Source organism: Branchiostoma belcheri, unplaced genomic scaffold (genome assembly GCF_001625305.1).
Source record: "Branchiostoma belcheri isolate BF01 breed outbred unplaced genomic scaffold, Haploidv18h27 scaffold79, whole genome shotgun sequence".
NCBI classification, from domain to species: domain Eukaryota; kingdom Metazoa; phylum Chordata; class Leptocardii; order Amphioxiformes; family Branchiostomatidae; genus Branchiostoma; species Branchiostoma belcheri.
The window spans coordinates 435,470-453,660 of NW_017804453.1; the positions used below are offsets into that span (position 1 = coordinate 435,470).

Here is an 18,191-nt window from a genome sequence, read left to right on the forward strand (position 1 = left end):
TACATTCATACACCTCACGTTTTCAAGGACCAAAACACATCAGTATGTTGATGAAGATCTTTATTATTTCACAAACAACGTTCTTAATAATATTTAGACATTGGCCACAAGTCACCTCTTTGTGCACGTTGATGTTGCATTTTTAACATGATGGACTCCAAAAATATAACTTCTGTATTGTATTTCTTGTGTGGTTCTGATCTATGCTTGATCTGGTAATTAACTTCAATGTTGCCGCTTATATTCACCTTGTAAATAACAATTACCTCCCCTGCCACCACTTATAACTGCCACCATCGAATCATTACGTCACGGATAATTTGGCTTCCGTTAGCACCTTAAACATAAAGCTTCAAACATTAAACAAAACAATTGAAACAGAAAAGAGATACCGCTGAGGTATTTGAAAAACATTGCCATCTTACCGTCGGTAATAGCTCTCTAAGAGGCTTGCACGTCTTGTAAAATCAGTTTGTATTTGTAAGAACTTTGTACAGATCGATCGTCAATGTTTGATTGTTTTACGAGTAGTCATGTACGTAACTGGGGAGTAACAAACACAGTTACATCGACCCCATACTATAGCCACTAACAACGGAATCGATGTACTTATCAATTTGTATTGGCCTGACATTAACAATTACTACTACTAGATCGTACAGGTCTCTAAAGTTTTTCAATCACTTACATGTATGTCTATGTTCTCAGTCAGTACACTTGTAGACCCTGATACAGTTATTCCCACTATCCACCACGACCACGTGCCCCTGGGGAGTCACGGCCACCCCCTCGGGATGGTTGAGTCCGTTGGCTACCGTCGCCTTGTACACGCCTGCCACGTCCAACACCTCCACGCTGTTACCATGGTAGTCAGCCACGATGAGGTTTCTTCTCGCCCTGTCCAGACAGACGCCGGCCGGCCCCAGCAGTCTCTTCTGGCGGAAGACCCATCCCTCCCCGCGGAACTCCTGCCACCCCGCGGTCCACTGGGACGTCAGGCTGCGCCGCTGGTCCAGCACTTTGATGAAGCCGTCTGTGAAGTCAGACACGTACACCTGAACACACAGGTGAAAGGGGTGACATTACACTTTAGACAGATCGTTAATGTCCATCAGAATAAGAAGTTCAACCAATGCTAGCATGGTAATTAGCTAATGAAAGAGTGGTTGCGAGAAAATTTAATCAAAGACTTAGCTATTAGAACATTATATGAAAGGTAAAGTGTACTCCACCTCAAAAGTGATAAACATAATTTCTCATTTCATAATCTGAGGGCCGTTGAATTAAAATGGATAATTCTAGAAACAATGACCTTACTAATTGCTATAATGCAACAAGAAATGAACAATGAATGATAATAATGATTTCAAATGCGCGCACCCGCATTTTGTGACATTTTATCATAATCTAAGCTATATACTGATAACTGAGATTTCAGTTGTCTTTCAGTCATACCCTCTAACATTAGTGTTCTCTTATAACAGCTCCCACTCTCTAATCATTTAACCATTTCCGAAAAGGCAACAGCCCACTTTAAAACTAATATTATCCTTTATAGCAGCATCATTGACTAGTTTATAGGTTTACATGTACATAGCACTGGTTTTGTAGGATTACAAGATTGCGCATGTAAAATAAAATCACCCCTATTAAGTTGCACTCAATGTCTCCCATACAGTTTCTGATGTTGATAAGACCACGACATTTGCTCAGAGCGAATATATGACTGGCTAAGACCATTGAGGTAAATATGAGACGAGTTCCTAGCCTAGTTTATTGTACAGGGATAGACCTTTAAAAGGTTAATAGTGCCCAAAGTGACTTCCTAATGACGGTAAGAAATCAGTCTTAAAGGCACATAGACTCACTTAAGTCTTGAAAGAAAGAAACACATTTGTCAATTCAGTTCCGGTTTTCAACGTCTTAAACCATACAGACATGTACCTAAAAGCTAGAAAGGTATTATTGAAAATGACAGGAAGTGTGACAACTTCTCAAATCCATGCCTAATACACGATAATAAAACAGTTCTAGCGTTGTTTGATCGGTAATTATATAGTGGAAAGGTTCTGTAATAGCCATGATTACAGTACTGTGTCTACTGATGTGCAAGGTGCTAATTGTAGGTTGTACGTAGCAATTTTCGCTAAAAAGTAGGTCGAAGTACCGTTCAGGTGTTTTACGTGTTAACAGCAACAACCTGAACAAATGGTTGCACGCAAATACTATCCCAAGGGAGAAATCAGCTCGAACATGTACGTATCTGACATATTTCTGCAACTTGCCGTGATCAAGTAGCCTACGAACGGGCCAAAGAGTTTACAGGGCTTATATATATATATAACTTAACTATAATACATGATCGTAAACAGAGGTATTTACAATGTCAATGAAATAATGTTGGGGTGTCAAATTGAAGACGTTGCCAAGGCAGGAAAAGGAAAGTACTCACTCTGGCGTCGTCGTCGGTACAGAGGTAGTGTGAGTACCCGGGATCATCGCTGGTACAGGTAGCCGACAGGACTCCGGTCCGTGTGAAGGTCTTCACCGCAGAGGTGTCCGTCACCGCCACGCCGCCATGTTTGTACACAGCGACCCCTGTCGGCTCCTTCAGGTGTCCGCTGCCAATCTTTCCGATCAGTTTACCCTCGATGGTGAACAGCTTGACGACCTTGTTGCCCTTGTCGGTGACCAGGATGCGGTCGTCTGTTGTCATGGCGACGTCGTGCGGGTGGCTGAAGGCGTCATCTGTCGAGCCGTAGAAGCCGAACGCCCGTAAGAAGACCCCGCGACTGTCGAACACCTGGACCCGGTGGTTTCCGGTGTCTGCCACGACGATGTGCCCGGCTGAACTCACGCCGACTCCGCCTGGGTGTTTAAACTGTCCCTGCTGTGGGCCCCAGTCTCCGAACTTCAACACAAGTTCTCCAACTGTGCAGGAGTCTAACTCCCCTACCCCCAGCCTCACCAGCTCTCCGATCCCTCCGTACGGTCGGAACTTTATCAGCCCGGAGCGATTTTTGTCAACTTTGGGACCCTCCATCTTCGTCAAGTCTGACAGCCTGGCTGACATTTCGTTACGCATGGATAAAATCTCAAAGTCTGTCCCAATATCCAGAACCTTCTCCGAGAAGCTGCACCCACTCTGGATGTCATTTAGCGTCATTTCTACCCTACTTTTGGCCGCCGAGAGTTCCTTAAGCTGCTCGTTGTAGATTGTCTCGACTTGATCTTTAAGTTCTTCTTTCTTCTTCTGTGTGTCCAGCAGCAGCATGGCCACCCATTCTTCTATATGCTTCAGCGTTCCCTCCTTAGTATCTCTCAGTTCGGTTTCCTCGGTTTCCAGTCGCTCCTTGCTCGCTTCTAGACCTTCCACCATACCCCTGCAGGAGTTCAGCAGACCTTGGATCTCGTCCTTCCGTGACGCCAGAGCGTCCTTGAAGTACACGTACTTGTGGTCGGGCTTGCTGTGGTCTAGCACGGTACAGTCACGACAAATGGGCTTGTGGCACGTTTCACAGTAGAACCTCATGGTCTCACCTTCGTGTACCGGGCAGAGTGTTGCCTTGGTGTAGGCCCGGATCTGTGCGCTCCCTCCCTCCGAGCTCAGCTCCCGGATGGACAGCACGGTGTGGACGCGCGTCGCCCTCAGCTTGGCGTGGACGCCATGACAGTGGACACACAGGAAGTCCTCACACTCCATACAGCGGGAACTGGCGGAGCGGCCGCAGCTGCCGCACGCCACGAACCCCTTCACCTTAAACGTCTTCAGCGTCGACAGGGCCTCCAGGAGGTTGGAGACGAAGAAGTTATCCTTCAGACCGTCCGCGCCTGTCGCCGGTGTCGCCGTCTCCTGACGACACAGCGGACAGAGGAAAGTCTTGATACTGACCCGCGGGTTCTTCTTAAGGTAGCTCTGCAGACACGTCAGACAGAAGGTGTGCAGACAGGACAGCACCTTCGGACGCTTGAACGTGTCGTGACAAATCTGACACTTCAAGAAGTCCTCGCTGATCTGAGACAGCAGTGAAGACGCCATGTTTCCTGTGTTGTGCTCTCTATGTTATCGACCACGCGCTCTAACACGCACTGTGCCTACCTGACCGGTTTCTGCCCTATTTATACAGTAATTATAAGGCAACGTACGCTATCTCGTGTGGGCTAACATACCCCGAGGTGTTCATTATGCAGTAGTCAACAAGCGCACTGTAATTAAAGGTGTGCCCTCTAACAACATACTTTATCCGCAATACAACTGACTTCACTTCGATGAATCACGGATGCCTATCAATTATCAATGGCCGAGTGATCCTTATCGGTGATATTAGTAACGGTAGTTGTAAGGATATGGTATATTCACGTTGGATTCATACCAGGTGGCACTCACAAAATCCCATCGATCAAAGGCGCCGAAGGCTGTTGTCATTTACCTGAAGATGACAGGTAACGCTGGCCTCAAGTGGGCGTTTCTGAGTCATTCTACATTTCAACCCAGCAGGTCTTTTCAAACTAGACAAACGAAATCTAAGTGGTGTCGAAAGTCGGCACACCCAAGTAGTTAAACCGAATTTTTAACCGCTGAGAAACAGACAATGATGGATACCTTTTTAAGGGTCAAATTTCAGAAAGAATGTGAAGGACAAGGTTAGATTTAGGCACACCGGAACTAGACAGAGGCACAGGAAGTGACGGAGATGTAATGGAAACGTGTCAGTCATATTTCTCCTACTTCGCAGTGTTTTTACATCAATCTGTTTATTAGGTCTTACAGAATGTCCACAACTTCAGGACCATTTCCTTTAATCTGGTCATGGTCTACATTCTGCAAATTGAATAGATTTCCAAGTACCTCCTACTGGCAGCTGCAGAGTACACTAAAGTTATAGACAAAGTCAGGTATCGTATCCTGGGCTTCAAGACAACTTCTGGTTTGATTAAACAGTACAGTCCAATCATGAGCATGAGTAAGGACCATCCCATTCTGGTGCACTAAGGTGGAAATGGAGTGAGGCGGACAACAGAAATGAGATATAAATGAATGATCCTACATTTGTTATATGGGGACATTGATAGAAACGAAATCTTTTGGAGTGTGTCGGTATTTTGAAAGCACAGATCGCGAACTCAGCAAATTTATCGCTTTGCCCCGCCCCCAAATCTCCCAAGGGGCTTCTTAGAGGGTCTCACTGGTGTCACGTGGCTTAAAACCTGCTACCATCATCTTTTGTGACTACCTATCTCTGCCTTTTGTCCCCTACATTTGCCTCGAGCAACTTGTGACGAACGATACATTAGAAGATCATACTGTATCATCTTGTCTTTTTTGTGTTCTGCTGTAATTCCATCCAGGTGTTGACTATCATACTAATACTTTATCGGTAACTTTGTAACGTTAAGCCTTTTGTTCCGACGGTCCCTTTGACAGGACAGTGAACATGGCATGTTGCATGTTCGGAATGTTTTTGTAGACTTATAAAATTGTGTGATTATTTAGATGCTGAACACAGCGTCAGGTCTTACAATTATGTACAGTTTCTCACGGCACGCATTCTACATGAAATCTTTGGGTTAAGTGCACAATCTTGGTCTCATATTGGAGTTATATAGTGGGTCATATTTGTTTATTAGAATATACCAGGGCATTAGATAATAATGATAACGACAGCAGTAGAGAACATGCACGGGGACAGACACCTACGTGGTTCATCATCAGATCATATTAGATCATATTAGATATCAGAAAATTCTTCCCACGAGGATGAAAGTGCACTCGGACTAGCCCGGCGGAGACAGTTGTTCCCCTTATTAAGTTAAAGTAGACTTTTGTATTGTGACGTTTGATGTTTTATACAATATTGGAGCCCAGAAGTCACCTATACTACACCCACGCGTATTTGAGCAATTACAGGCTGAAGATCACTAGTCCTAGTAAATTGCCCATAGATGACTCGATTGACCCGTGTATACGGACGTTTCCAACGGCCCCATTGTAAGACAAGTCTCAGTCTCCACCTGTCTGTTTTGTTTGCGCACACCTGGACCAAACTTGGTCAAATCTGAACCACTCTTATATCCGCTAAGCCCTACAAAAGGTTACCGCTTGTGATTGTGAGACACAAACTCTACAAAGTACCTGGTAAATAATCTATTTCTCTAAATCCTGGATGATGCGAGGATATTCCGTGACATAAACACAGTTCCGGGCCAGCTCAGCCCGACTGATTTTCGACTCTTCATCCGTACGTTCTAGCAAGAATGTAGGTTATAACATTTTTACTGGAAGTCAGGGGAATTGGGAATGTCTGAATCTTGTTGATTTTTTGCATATGTGCTAACATGGACCAAACATATATGGAGCGACTGAGAACTGTCTGCTACCATGGTGTTGGGGGTGTGATGACTGGTTTTCATAGTCACAGAGTATTCCGATGATTCCCATAGTGATAATTAATTCTGAGCTTCCACTGATAGCTCTGGATATAGGATTGGTCCTCTCAAGTTATCGGTGCATGTCACAAGTTCTCTGAAAGGCTACCGTTCATCCGACCACAAAACTTTGAACAAAAATAAACTACAAAGCGTTGTATGATGAACTATATACTTTAATCACGTTTGGTCCCTGTCAAATGGCTACAACACCATGTACGAAACTCCTTTCCTCCTAGATAGGCATCAGCCTAGACATAAAGCTAACAACACAAGTGTCTCTTACGGCGCGGTCACATTCGTCGTAGGTCGCCGATTTTCATTCCGTAATGTTTTCCAAGCAAGCTGTGACTACAAACTTTTCCGTAACAAGATTGGTAAATTTTGCACGACTTTACCAAGAATGCCCTCAATTTGCGATCGCAAGACGCTCGTACGACTTATGTGACCGCACACTGACTAACAAAGGAATCATTGCACTAAATAGAGCTTTACATGTACTATTATCTTACCATAGTATAGCACAGTCAGGCACATTGAACAGCAAGATAACAGGTTATAGACACTACTTCGCGATGGGAAAAGAAAAGCCGACAATGCTGCCACATTTTACAAAAGCTACTGGTCACTCCGGTACCGTCGGTGTCTAACTCATCTCCATGCACGATAACTAATACAGGCCACAATGCTGTGTGTTAATATAAGAAATCAAGTGTCTGTTTCCGCCTGGGCATTTTCGTGATATTTGAACAAAGTGGACATCAATCATGCATGCTAATGGTTAATGAATTATAAATTAAGATAGAAATATATGATTCATTTGACGGGATACTAATGCTGACTGTGTACGAACTTCCACTAGCTGTACATGAGCAATACGTGGGAATGATATACATAGTAAGGCATCTCACAAGTTTATTTCACAATATATACACAAACATTCCGCTTTTTTCTCAGCTCAGATCGTACATTTTCCGTCAGCATCTGCCAACCATGTCGTCATGGTTACGATAAAAATAAATACAACATGTAAATTACTCATTTTTTGTATAAATAACACTAGATAGAAAGTACAAGACAAACATTTTGTATAAATATCAAAAATGTGTCCACGACAAAGGGACTTCTTCATATCTTCTTCAATTGGAAATATTGCAAATTGCTGTCAAAAGTATCTAATTGTTTCTAAATAGTACGGAGGACTTCTTGGTATTTTCTTCCGACAGACAATAATAGACGTCGTTTCATTGTGATTCCATGTTTTTCTACGCGTTCTCATGTTTGTGATTCTTGAAACATCCATACATTATAACCCACCATTAAATGGGCCATAAACCTACGCACTTAACGAAAGGCACTCAAGAGCTCTCATTGATTCCATGTATCTCCCCTGCTTGACAACCGTTTGATCTATCTGTAAAACACGTGCAGTGGGAAGAACCCAGGGGTATACCTGCACAATACAACACAGCACTTGTTATTCTTGTACCGAAGGCGGCACGGGATTTGTTCCACGTCGGCGCCAACGTGTAATGAGTCCCTCCGCGCCAGAAACCTTACAAGAACACGGCGGAAATTTTGACAGAAATGGCGCGGGGATAATTGGTAGTATAATCCCTGGGTAGTTGTCAGGATGTCGCCCTTTTGTTAGGGAGTTTTCTGAGCCATTTTTCTATTGGATGAACAATAAGGTCGGCCGGGACTGACCTTTGGGTGTTTGTTGGCGTGTCGCATGTGTGAATGACTGACAGCAATATGGATTGAAACAGACTCGAACATCCCCGTAAATGTTTTGGAAAGAAATATACACTTTTATAGACTATAAAAGCTACTAAAAGTGTTTTAAGAGGGATTGTCGGGATATCAAGAATGTGAATATTGCCAAATGTTTCCATTTCAGTAAAACCACGCTGTTGATGGGTTGCAATGAACCTCTGGATGAAGCGACTTGCACAACTTGGCGAATAGTTAGGAATGGTTCATGATCGATTTGTCAACAAATACGCCCCGCTAAATGTCACAACAAACAAAATACCGTAAACAAACTATACTCGACTGCCGATACAAATAGTCTGTACAAAAGTGTCTGTCCTGGACGAATTTTTGTCGGTTTGTTTCCATTTTTACAAGCTCTTCAAACACAGGACAGAGCCGTTGAGGCGCAGGTTGTGTAGCCGCTGGGCGGCAACTCCGTGGCGAAGTGACCAGGGCCTGACGTGGTGGCCATGACCAGGGCGCTGGGTGAGTTGGCGTACCGACAGCTCTGGTACACGGAGGGGACAGGGATGGGGTCAGACTTGGCCGTGTCTCGCCCACACGGCAGCCATCTTGAGTCTCCTGAGAAGGGTGAGTCCTCCGGTTTGCTGCCCTGTGGGTAGGAGGCTGCTTGTTCGTACCGCGCATGCGGTGGGGACTGTCCGTGATTGGCCGCCGTGCCAGGCGACGTCTCGGGGATGAAACAGCCGATGCTGGGGAGAGATCTCTCGCGATGTAAGTCTGTGGACGTTTGGTTGTCATGGCAACCTTCTCCTTGAGGATAGTCGAAGGTCACTGCGTTGGAAGGGCTGACATTGTTTGGGAAGGACGAGCGAGTTGTCCCGCTGTGTCTGATGACGCCCTCCGTGTCGCCGTCCGAGCCGTGCCCGTCTACCACCGCCCACTTCTCCACAGGGTACGCGGCGCCGTTGGAGGAGGTGTTGTTGTTGGTAACGATGATGGTCTCAGACCTGACGAGGAAGGATTGCTGATGGACGTGGACGTTCGAGTAGACGGACAGTTGGTTCCCGGCGCTGCCGTGCACGCCCGGCTGGTGGTACGGAGAGTGCTGGCCCCACGTGCCGTCGGGAGAAGAGTTTGGCATGGCGTCGCCCGGTCGCTGTTCTTGCGAGCACGTCGTCATGGCGACGGGAGAACTACACACTTCTGCGTCGTTGCCATGGCAATAGTTGGCAGGTTTGTTTACCTGCGTGTCCCAGATGGTCTGCCGTTTGTGGGTCCGCCCGTACAGGACAGGTGACGTGGACATGCTGCAGTAAGGCTCGGTAACGGCATGGGTGACGTGATCCTTCATCTTCCCATCAGGCAATGCGGGGTAGTTGTGGATGTAGAACTGGTCCTCTGTGATCAGGTTCCGCGTTTTATCTGAGATAGAAGGAAAATAGTCAAGATAAGTCATTCATCTCTACAGGTGGGAAATAAAGTGAAAGTGCCAACTATTCGCATTTGCTGTCGCCTACTAATGTTGGTCAACGTATGATCCAGAGAGACTTTAAAAGATGGTTTACCTGTGAATGGATCTATGCACATCTTCTTTAGCGGGTTCGGGTCCCACAGGGTGGACATCATCTTAGCCCGGCTTCTCTTCAGTGTGCCCTCACCCACGTACTGCGCCTGCGCGCCTTCGTACAGACAGTCACTCCTCCCCTGGTAGTAAACATAATAAAATGGTTAAAATATGACTAAAACGGTGTAATGAATATGCAAGTTTGACCTAAAGTTTGACAAGGAGTTTATGAACCCACAATGGATGATCCGCACGCATACATGTAATTACAAGCAAAAGTTCAGCTCTACGACGGCTCATATGTACACTACTTGGAGGTGTTGAACACTGCTATATTGTTCTGTACCTTTGCGATAGAGTATCTTCTTCCAGACAAGTTCCTTCTGGCCTCTGCTGACGCCTTAGGCTCGGGCCGAGGGTGGTCGTGCGTTCCTTTGGCCTGAAATTTAAAGAACTTCAGTCAAATCTATACAAGGACAAGGGATTCGAACTCACAGATGATACACATGTAGTTACTACCAGACATGCGTCCGTGAAGAGTACTGCACGTGGCAAACAACGTTAAAATTCTCTCAACTTTGACCGTTTGAAGTCACACGTGCACAAGACAGGTGTCCTGAAGGACTGAGTTAGGCAGCTGAAGAATACAGCTGGATGAGTCCAAAAATGTTCACAAACAAGCAGCCACTAAGGCGGTATGTGCTGGACGATAACCCCCACCCCACCCAGACTTCCCTGAGACGTCTTCCTCTGTCTTCTACTAAAGGTATTAACTCATTAAAGTCAAAATAGCTATATGTGATAAAGAGCTAGGATGAGGTCAGTCACCTGGAAGAAGATGACGTTGTTCTCCTGGCGCCAGAAGTGCGTGACGGGGTAACCACAGTGTCCGCGGCACGGCATCAGCTCCAGCCGGCCCTGGCACGAGCCGTTAGGGCACTGCTTACCTGAGGTAATACACAATACAAACGTTATAGGCATTGCAACAACTTATCATAAGCGTGGGTAGGAGTAAGAAGCTTTCTCTCTCCTTGGTAGAAGATAGGTCGTTGTGTTGGAGTGTTTTGTTGTATTTGAGTGTTTTTTATATACTTCATATGCACGGATTCGGATATCGCCACGGATCGTTACTCGACTAACAAATGTTTTCTACCAAAAGTGTTGAAGTTACTGTGTGTCCGTTGCCATGAATGTGGGATGAATCGCCTAGCGGTGGTTTAACATACTGCATGTGAAATTGACTGCTCATGCCAGACAACGCCTTGAGTGTCTGCATTTTCGGAGAACACGTGCAAAGTAGACTATAAACACTGAACTGTATATGAAAAAGCAGAATGTGTTTCTATTGCATTAATTGATGCAGCTCGGAGGCATACTGCTCAGCTATGGTGTTTACTGTGAAACAGCGCTCCCTAGTGACTTCAGCTGGAGTAACGTTTACAGCTTGTTTAAATGCCGAGGCTGAATTAGAAGTCATAGATCACAGATTTATTTGTGTCTCTCACACTGTTTAAGGCATAAAGAATAATTCATACCATTTGTCCTTAGTTCAATTTGAACTTTTTCCGAGAAAACATACTTTTAGCAGATTCACACATGGAGAACATTACTGTTTGATTTACCCTTCTTGTAAAAAAATGGGGATAATCGCATGCCATCCCTCTTTATAAAGACTGCGATCTCCTCTTACCCAGTTGCTTTTTCCTCGCCTTGTCACATATAGCGGGTCGCATGTGGATCTTCCCTCCGTCTGGAGTGGTGCAGTGCAGCGCGCAGACCAGGACGCCCAGACAAGACTTCTTCAGGATGTGGCAGTTGTGGTTGTTGGTGTTGCGCATGGCCCAGCCGCTGACGTGTTTCCGCGCGTCCGTGTCGCTAGCGTCGAACACCAGCCGGACGTTCCCGTCAGGCCACTCGTGGAACGGGTCCAGCCGACAGGCCTGGCGGACAAAAACACAGATAAGGTTTGTCGGTTTGTGCGATCGTTTGTTTCATGGTCTGTTTTGACATCTGGTTTGCACATTTGGTATAAGGTGCTCAAGAAGGGACTGAAAGGTTTGATCCACGAACACTGAGATGAACCCCTACTCTAAATGATAAGTGTGGTGGGTTCTTTAACCTGCATGAGGTGTGGATCTCCTCGAACATGAGACCTGCATGCGGCTTTATCTCTCAGCCGAGAGAACGTCCCCTCACCGAAGTTACATTTTCACCCGTATTGAGGCATTGTTTTGGAATCTTTTTTGGATTCCAAAACAATCGGAAATAGGTACAAAGTACTTTTCCGAAAGGCACAATTACCTTAGAAAATTGAATAGTTCAAACATCGGCTTAAATAATACAACACTGCATCTCCCAACCAATAAACATCTAATTGCCAACACACTTTCACCAACGTTTGCTCAGTTTTTCCCATTAAATCTATGATAATTGGAAGAAACAAATTATATCCTGTCACAAAACCTCGCCAAACACAATGTTTCTTCCAGGCAACTTACTTGATTGACGTGCGCGACAAAAGAACATATGATTCTTAAGCGTTTGCCCGTAAAGTTTGCCTGATTATCATGATGAGCCATCGCCGTGACAGACGTGATCCAGACGCCCGGGACGGTCGGACAATGATGAGCGCGCACCTGACTTCTACCCGCACGTGAGACAACCCACGGCCACGTGTCGGGAAAGAACCTGCTATTGTGTCTCTTATTACATCGTCTGATGGGCAGTTGTTAGCCCATTACACGGCTCAGAGTTCTGTACCAATGTGTTCCATAGACAGGATAGGCTTACACATAGACACTACACCATGCTACGCTTTCTTCGAAAACTGAAATCTGTAGGCTAGTGTTTTTAAATGGAGACTCAACTGCGATTGTTACAAGACTTAAGATGAGTGTTTTCTACAAAATTGTATTGCCACTGATAGCGTTAATTCGCTCTCTTTGCATCCTTTTGTATTAATTTCTTGTGTTTTCTTCTTTCGCTTTTACAAGTTTTTTTACAAGCATTTGATAAGCGTGTTAGAGTCGTCCCTGGTTGTCTATTGTCCTTACCTCCGGTAACGAGGCATCGTTGATGTCCCAGTCCCTCCTCTCCCCCACCTGTCCCTGCTGGCCGAACTCCGCCAGGTACCGCCCCGCTGTGTCCAGACTGCCGGTCTTCCGCGGCATCTCTCCGCCGGTCCCCATGTGCCTCACCTGGGCAGGAACACACGTGTGGTACAGTTAGCTACTGTTAATTAATAACGTCTACACGAAACCTGAAGCTGCTATAGCCAGGAGGAAAAATTGGAATAATATCGTATACCATAGAAATGGTTGATCTGATCAAATCATGCCGTTTTTCTCGTTTCAGAGCTTCATATTCAAATCGAAAGATCTCATTTCAGATTTTGACGCAGTTTTCCAACGGCTTTTGTCGCAGATGTCGTTGTTTATTTATTTTCATCATTTATCTCAAACAGCTCAGTGTCATTATTTTGGAAGGAAGTACAAAATAAATAAACTAAAGCAGGTGTCAATGTTAGTTTGGACACACGCCCGAACACCTGGTGCAGTATTAACAAATGGTTGTAATGTTAAAATTTCATTCTCGACATATACATACCAGCTCCATGCATATACTATATACACTACAGCTAGCAGATGATGTTATCTTATTGTAGACAATTATGATGGAGCTGTTAGGGCAGTACCCCCGTTGTTTTGTGTAGCTATGCTATGTAAAATATATGGAATGGACCTTTTCCACGTAGTTGAATGCAGAACCGAGATTTCACATTCATTAAGAAGAAATAATAACGTGATTGCTGTTTTAACACTGAACTCGAAAATCAACGTTAGCCTTAAGGTTCATCAGACAGTGTAGTCCATGAAAATATCATAATACGTGGCTACGGAAACGCAGTGCGTTTTTGTAACTTTTGATTACACATGTCTCTCCATCAGCATACTTCCCGTCCGTCTATAAATAAAAAAAATAGTAGTATACGTTTCCGTTGCTTATATACTTTGGTGTACATACACAAGTACACACCACCTGTGGACAAGTAAAAAAAATACAATCAGTTTTGTTTCCTAGTTTTGTCTGGAGCGTGTCATTTCCGAAGCTTCCACAAACACAGCTGCCATGAACTTCAGACGCGCTGGTACGAGCAGGCAAGCAAGGCGGCTGGTCTGCGCGCGTACAGGACAGTTATCCCGGGGTCTTACACATTTTAACTTGTCTAGAAGATTCAAGCAATTGTAATGGTTAAACGGCATACTGATTGGCTATTCACACATTAGTGATATCTAACTATACGGGTGCAAGGTAGACTACAGATTGACTAAGGCCTACTAGTCTAATGCATGTACAACCTGCACAATGAAATCTGCATTCGATGTCAAGAGAAATAATAAGAAACTCATGACAAATGACATAATTATTATCTTACTGTCCAAGCAGAAAATGTGAAAATCTCTGTCTCCGCCCAAACATCGTTCTCTGGATAAAATGAGCAATTTGAATTAATGCCATAATTCCAGTTATTGATAAGTACTGTTATCCTGCTGAATAGTGATTATTATAAGTATAATATGCTCAGTGGTGGTGGATGTGACAATTACTATTCGGCAGGTTGACAGTGAAATTATAGTTGACAGTAGAGAACACTACAGAGAAACGTCTCGAACTGACACGTTCTTGGGGATTTTATTATTTTTACGTTTGCAGTCCCCCGGGTTTGTATATTTGCAGAGTGAAATGTCATTAAGAGACTACTACCTACGCTTTACACTGACTTTTGTTCCATTGTTCGTTTTGAAGATGATCTTTGTGACAAATGACCCTGGCTATTATTTGAGCTTCATCAGCTCAGACAGGCGGCAAAGAGCCGCTGATCTGGCCGTCCAATGGCCGCCAAGTCATTGGAACCCAATAAAAGGTGGCAAAACGGTGTAAAATGTGAACATTAGAGACATAGCTGCGATAATGATGGCGACATGCTGTCACCCATTGCCTAGAACACAAAGCCAATTCTGTGCGCTTGAGTAGGTCCAATGCTGCTTCCCTGTGGTACCCCCAGGCAGTATAGTGATGGTTGAGGCCTCCGGTCAACCCCGGTAATTGTCCCTTTTTCTCTCATCTACTAGTCAGATTTACTATCAAATCTAGTCTGACAAAATAACAGCGACGAAGTAAATAGTTGAAGATGCACACCTAAACTGCTTGGCCGAGTTTAAACTTCCATTCGTACTTCAAACGAAATGAAAATCACATTACCTTCATCTGAATTATTCACAACGTTAATTACCCGACTGTGTCAGTTTGATTAAAAGTTTCCTATCTTGAGGCTTGGGTGATTTCGCGCAGCTCCAAACAAAATTAAATCTATATAATCAAGGAAACGATCCACCCCGGTGTGAGTTGATCAGACTTTACAGTCCGGTCTCCTGGCTGACATCTTGGGAAGGTGAAACTCACCTGCTATGTCAATCCTTCCACAAATGTGGTAATTGCAATTAATAGATAAATAGATAACATCTTCTTTAGTAACTTTATCTGTAACGGACTGGTAGTCTTTTTAGGTCGGTGCGTCGTCTTTTTAAAGGGTGAACTGGAACAATTTCGTTCATTAATGACTTCTTGTTCTTGAAAATTTACGAGGTGAGCCTGAACAAAGGCCGGGCATGCATGAGTTCGAACTACAGGTGCGTGGAACACTTTCCTCCATTGAATCCGTGCCGGGGTCACTGTACGTACGGGAGGGCACCTTTTACTCTTTACTTCCGGGTCACTACACATTTCCGCGTCGGGAGGTGTTTATGGCCATCAATCACTGCACGATCCTCCACCGACACACCACGCCACGGAATATACTGGGCGGAATTTAGTTATTTTATCTATATATTCGAAATTGCAACAAGCACAATACAGTGGTTACCCAGGCAGCCCCAGCTGATGACGGGCACCACGTAGAACAAATGTACATACATATACATAGTTACATACAATAACTTAACTAAATAATATTAAAACATTGCAGAAATCATGACAACATTGGACCTATTTCAGAGACTGAGAACATGTATTACGTAAAAGTTTCTGGAGCACATGTTGTTTTGCTTGTATTACGTAACCAGCGCCGGCATATGCCTCAAGGCCTGGAGCACCTTCAAACAGTTAAAATCAAAACATGTTACATAACACCAGACTCTTAGGTTAGCTAACTCACACACAGACAAGTTCTCTAAAATTCTCTACAAAAGCTAAAAGTATTACTGAGGAGTTGAGCGGAGAGTTCAAAGTTTGTTCACTCAGATCGAGGGACTGGCTTGCTTCTCTTTCTACCCATGATATATCATAAGAGTTAGAAAATACGTAATTCAAACATTTATGAACAGGTAATGGTCAGAGTGTGACGGTGTTCAAAACTATACAACGAAAAGTACAAAAGATACGTTGCAATGTAATGCCCCCTGGTCACTGTTTAACTACCGTAACGCAGTGAAGGAAAAGGTACATACATGCGATAGGTCCAATCGGCCATTGAAACAGCAGGCAGGTAAACATAACATGCAGTATGTGAGATAAGAGAACGCCACCATCGACTCGAGTACTCAGAATATGTCTGTGTGGCGTGACGTACCTCCTTCTCAACCTCTACTGGCAGGTGTTACCGCTGACAACGTCTTAATAACCTGAAATACATCCTGCCGGTGTAGTCTGTGTCTTCCTACACCACTCCGCAGAGGCCCTTGTCGGACTGCCTATTCCTTAAGGGTCATGCTATCGGTCAAGCATCACCGGTGGGCAAATGAATTATTATGATCATTATTAGTATGAAATATGGATGCTGTCTTGTCGTTTTCAAAATGCTTCCTTGTCAGGAACAGAGAACCCTTCCCTCGCGAGCTGTCACTACGTTTTTTGTGGTGTCTGTTTGATAGTTTGTTTTTGTTTTGTCTGGTATAACCGTTAAACCGCCCTAAGGCTCTACCCACCCTACCTACAGTAGGTACAAGCTTGCGTAAGACCTGACTGATCGGTCGGATCCACACACACTTATCATTGTCATTTCAAAGCAGATTTTTACCCACCCACCATAGATAGTCACGTTGCCAAACGACTTTTGAGTGGCCAAAAGCTTATTTCGAGCCACCCTGGCGATGAAAGGGACAGACGAAATATGTCGACAGGATTCACAACTCATTGGCTCTAAAAACACAAGAACTGAGAGATACAAATCCCTTACCAATCCTTTACATGATACACCTGCCAGATAACACAAAATCGTGATCTCTCCGTTGTTAATCCTGATTTTAATCTTAATCATAATTCTTAACATTATCAAATAACTATTGTTTTTATACCGAATCTGTACAGTACCTACTTTATAACTATAGCTTCAATGTATTGCTAGTGTTACGTCCTTGGACATGCTTGTGAAGAAGTGGCGTAGTCTGTCAAGGTACAGCACAGTCTGGCAGACAACGAAGCCACATTGTATGTCAATGTGGATATCTTCTTTGGAAACTTCTATAAATCATTCATGGTCTCATTATTTTGGTATCACTTAGTTGTTGGTTAGCTAGTTAGTTAGTTAATTAGTTGGTTGGTTGGTTAGTTGGTTGGTTGGTTGGTTCCTTTTTTTCTTCTCTTATGTAAACATTTCCCCTTTTTGATCTATAGCACTTCCAAGAAACGAAGATACAAAATTGAGACAGCGGCCCTTTCCGTAATAACCCCTTCACAGGTGTCCGTGGGAAGGCAAGTGATCCTCCCCTACTAATATCTTGTCCTTAGCTCGGATCCCGCCCAAATCCCCGCCACATTATGACTTCCCCGCCACAAAACCGTCCACCTGCCTAACGTCCACTTTAGTCAGATTATCCTTCATGTCGTCGGGATATCACGGTACGGGAATCGGAAATAGAACACAATCGTGTCATTTGGCGGCTAAGCTGGACAATTCTAGCCCATGAACTTTGTCATTTCCGATATCTTATTGTCACATAACTCCTGTAACACCTTTCCCAAGGCTACTTATTTACACCTGAAGGCGCTGTCAGCTGTGAATACGGAACAGAAAAAATAGTCCATTTCCCCTAAAGCTATCCCGCTCTGTCGTGTTTAGATCGTTTTATTTTCATTGCCAGAAATTATCGGTCGACCTACACAATACACCACACACACGCGCGCTCTCATACTAGTCAATTACGGAGCTACTAAAAAAGAAGAGGCCCTACTTAGGCGGATACAGTCAACAAACGAGGACAAAACACATCTGTAATTGACTGTCAAGTGGCGCCATTGCACCAATGAAGCACGTCAATTCCGCACACAAAAGCAGCGCCTGAAGCAGTACGTCCCGGCCGCCGGTGTACAGCGCATCGGGAACACTTTCCACCAGATTGTGATCGCCGAGTTTCTGTTGAGCGACAAATAATCGGACTTGTGCGAGCCTTGATTTTCTCCGTTGGTGGTGTCCTAAATATAAGTT

The 18,191-nt window shown here is 44.4% G+C and overlaps 2 protein-coding genes across 2 annotated transcripts; both read right to left on the reverse strand.

The window, feature by feature from the left end:
* On the reverse strand, positions 1–4,115 carry LOC109485948 (tripartite motif-containing protein 3-like). The gene is made up of 2 exons (XM_019789652.1): positions 2,453–4,115; positions 1–1,055 (listed from the first exon to the last, which is right to left on the reverse strand). Exons 1-2 carry the CDS (start codon positions 4,037–4,039, stop codon positions 705–707), a joined length of 1,938 nt encoding a protein of 645 aa, XP_019645211.1. The 5' UTR covers positions 4,040–4,115; the 3' UTR covers positions 1–704.
* Positions 4,116–6,613: 2,498 nt separating this feature from the next.
* LOC109485951 lies at positions 6,614–12,917 on the reverse strand. The gene is made up of 6 exons (XM_019789655.1): positions 12,763–12,917; positions 11,400–11,649; positions 10,538–10,656; positions 10,056–10,148; positions 9,711–9,849; positions 6,614–9,567 (listed from the first exon to the last, which is right to left on the reverse strand). The coding sequence occupies exons 1-6, from the start codon at positions 12,895–12,897 to the stop codon at positions 8,561–8,563; spliced, it is 1,743 nt and encodes a 580-aa protein (XP_019645214.1). The 5' UTR covers positions 12,898–12,917; the 3' UTR covers positions 6,614–8,560.
* Between the last annotated feature and the right edge of the window lie 5,274 nt (positions 12,918–18,191).

What these genes read in the sequence shown, in the direction of transcription:
- LOC109485948 (XM_019789652.1), bottom strand. Translation starts at nt 4,039, where the DNA reads ATGGCGTCTTCACTGCTGTCTCAGATCAGCGAGGACTTCTTGAAGTGT. An exon ending in GTACCGACGACGACGCCAGA is followed by an intron (nt 1,056 to 2,452) that starts GTGAGTACTTTC and finishes CTGTGTGTTCAG; the next exon opens with GTGTACGTGTCTGACTTCAC.
- LOC109485951 (XM_019789655.1), bottom strand. Translation starts at nt 12,897, where the DNA reads ATGGGGACCGGCGGAGAGATGCCGCGGAAGACCGGCAGTCTGGACACA. An exon ending in ACGATGCCTCGTTACCGGAG is followed by an intron (nt 11,650 to 12,762) that starts GTAAGGACAATA and finishes TTTGTCCGCCAG; the next exon opens with GCCTGTCGGCTGGACCCGTT. An exon ending in GTGCATAGATCCATTCACAG is followed by an intron (nt 9,568 to 9,710) that starts GTAAACCATCTT and finishes CTTCTATCTCAG; the next exon opens with ATAAAACGCGGAACCTGATC.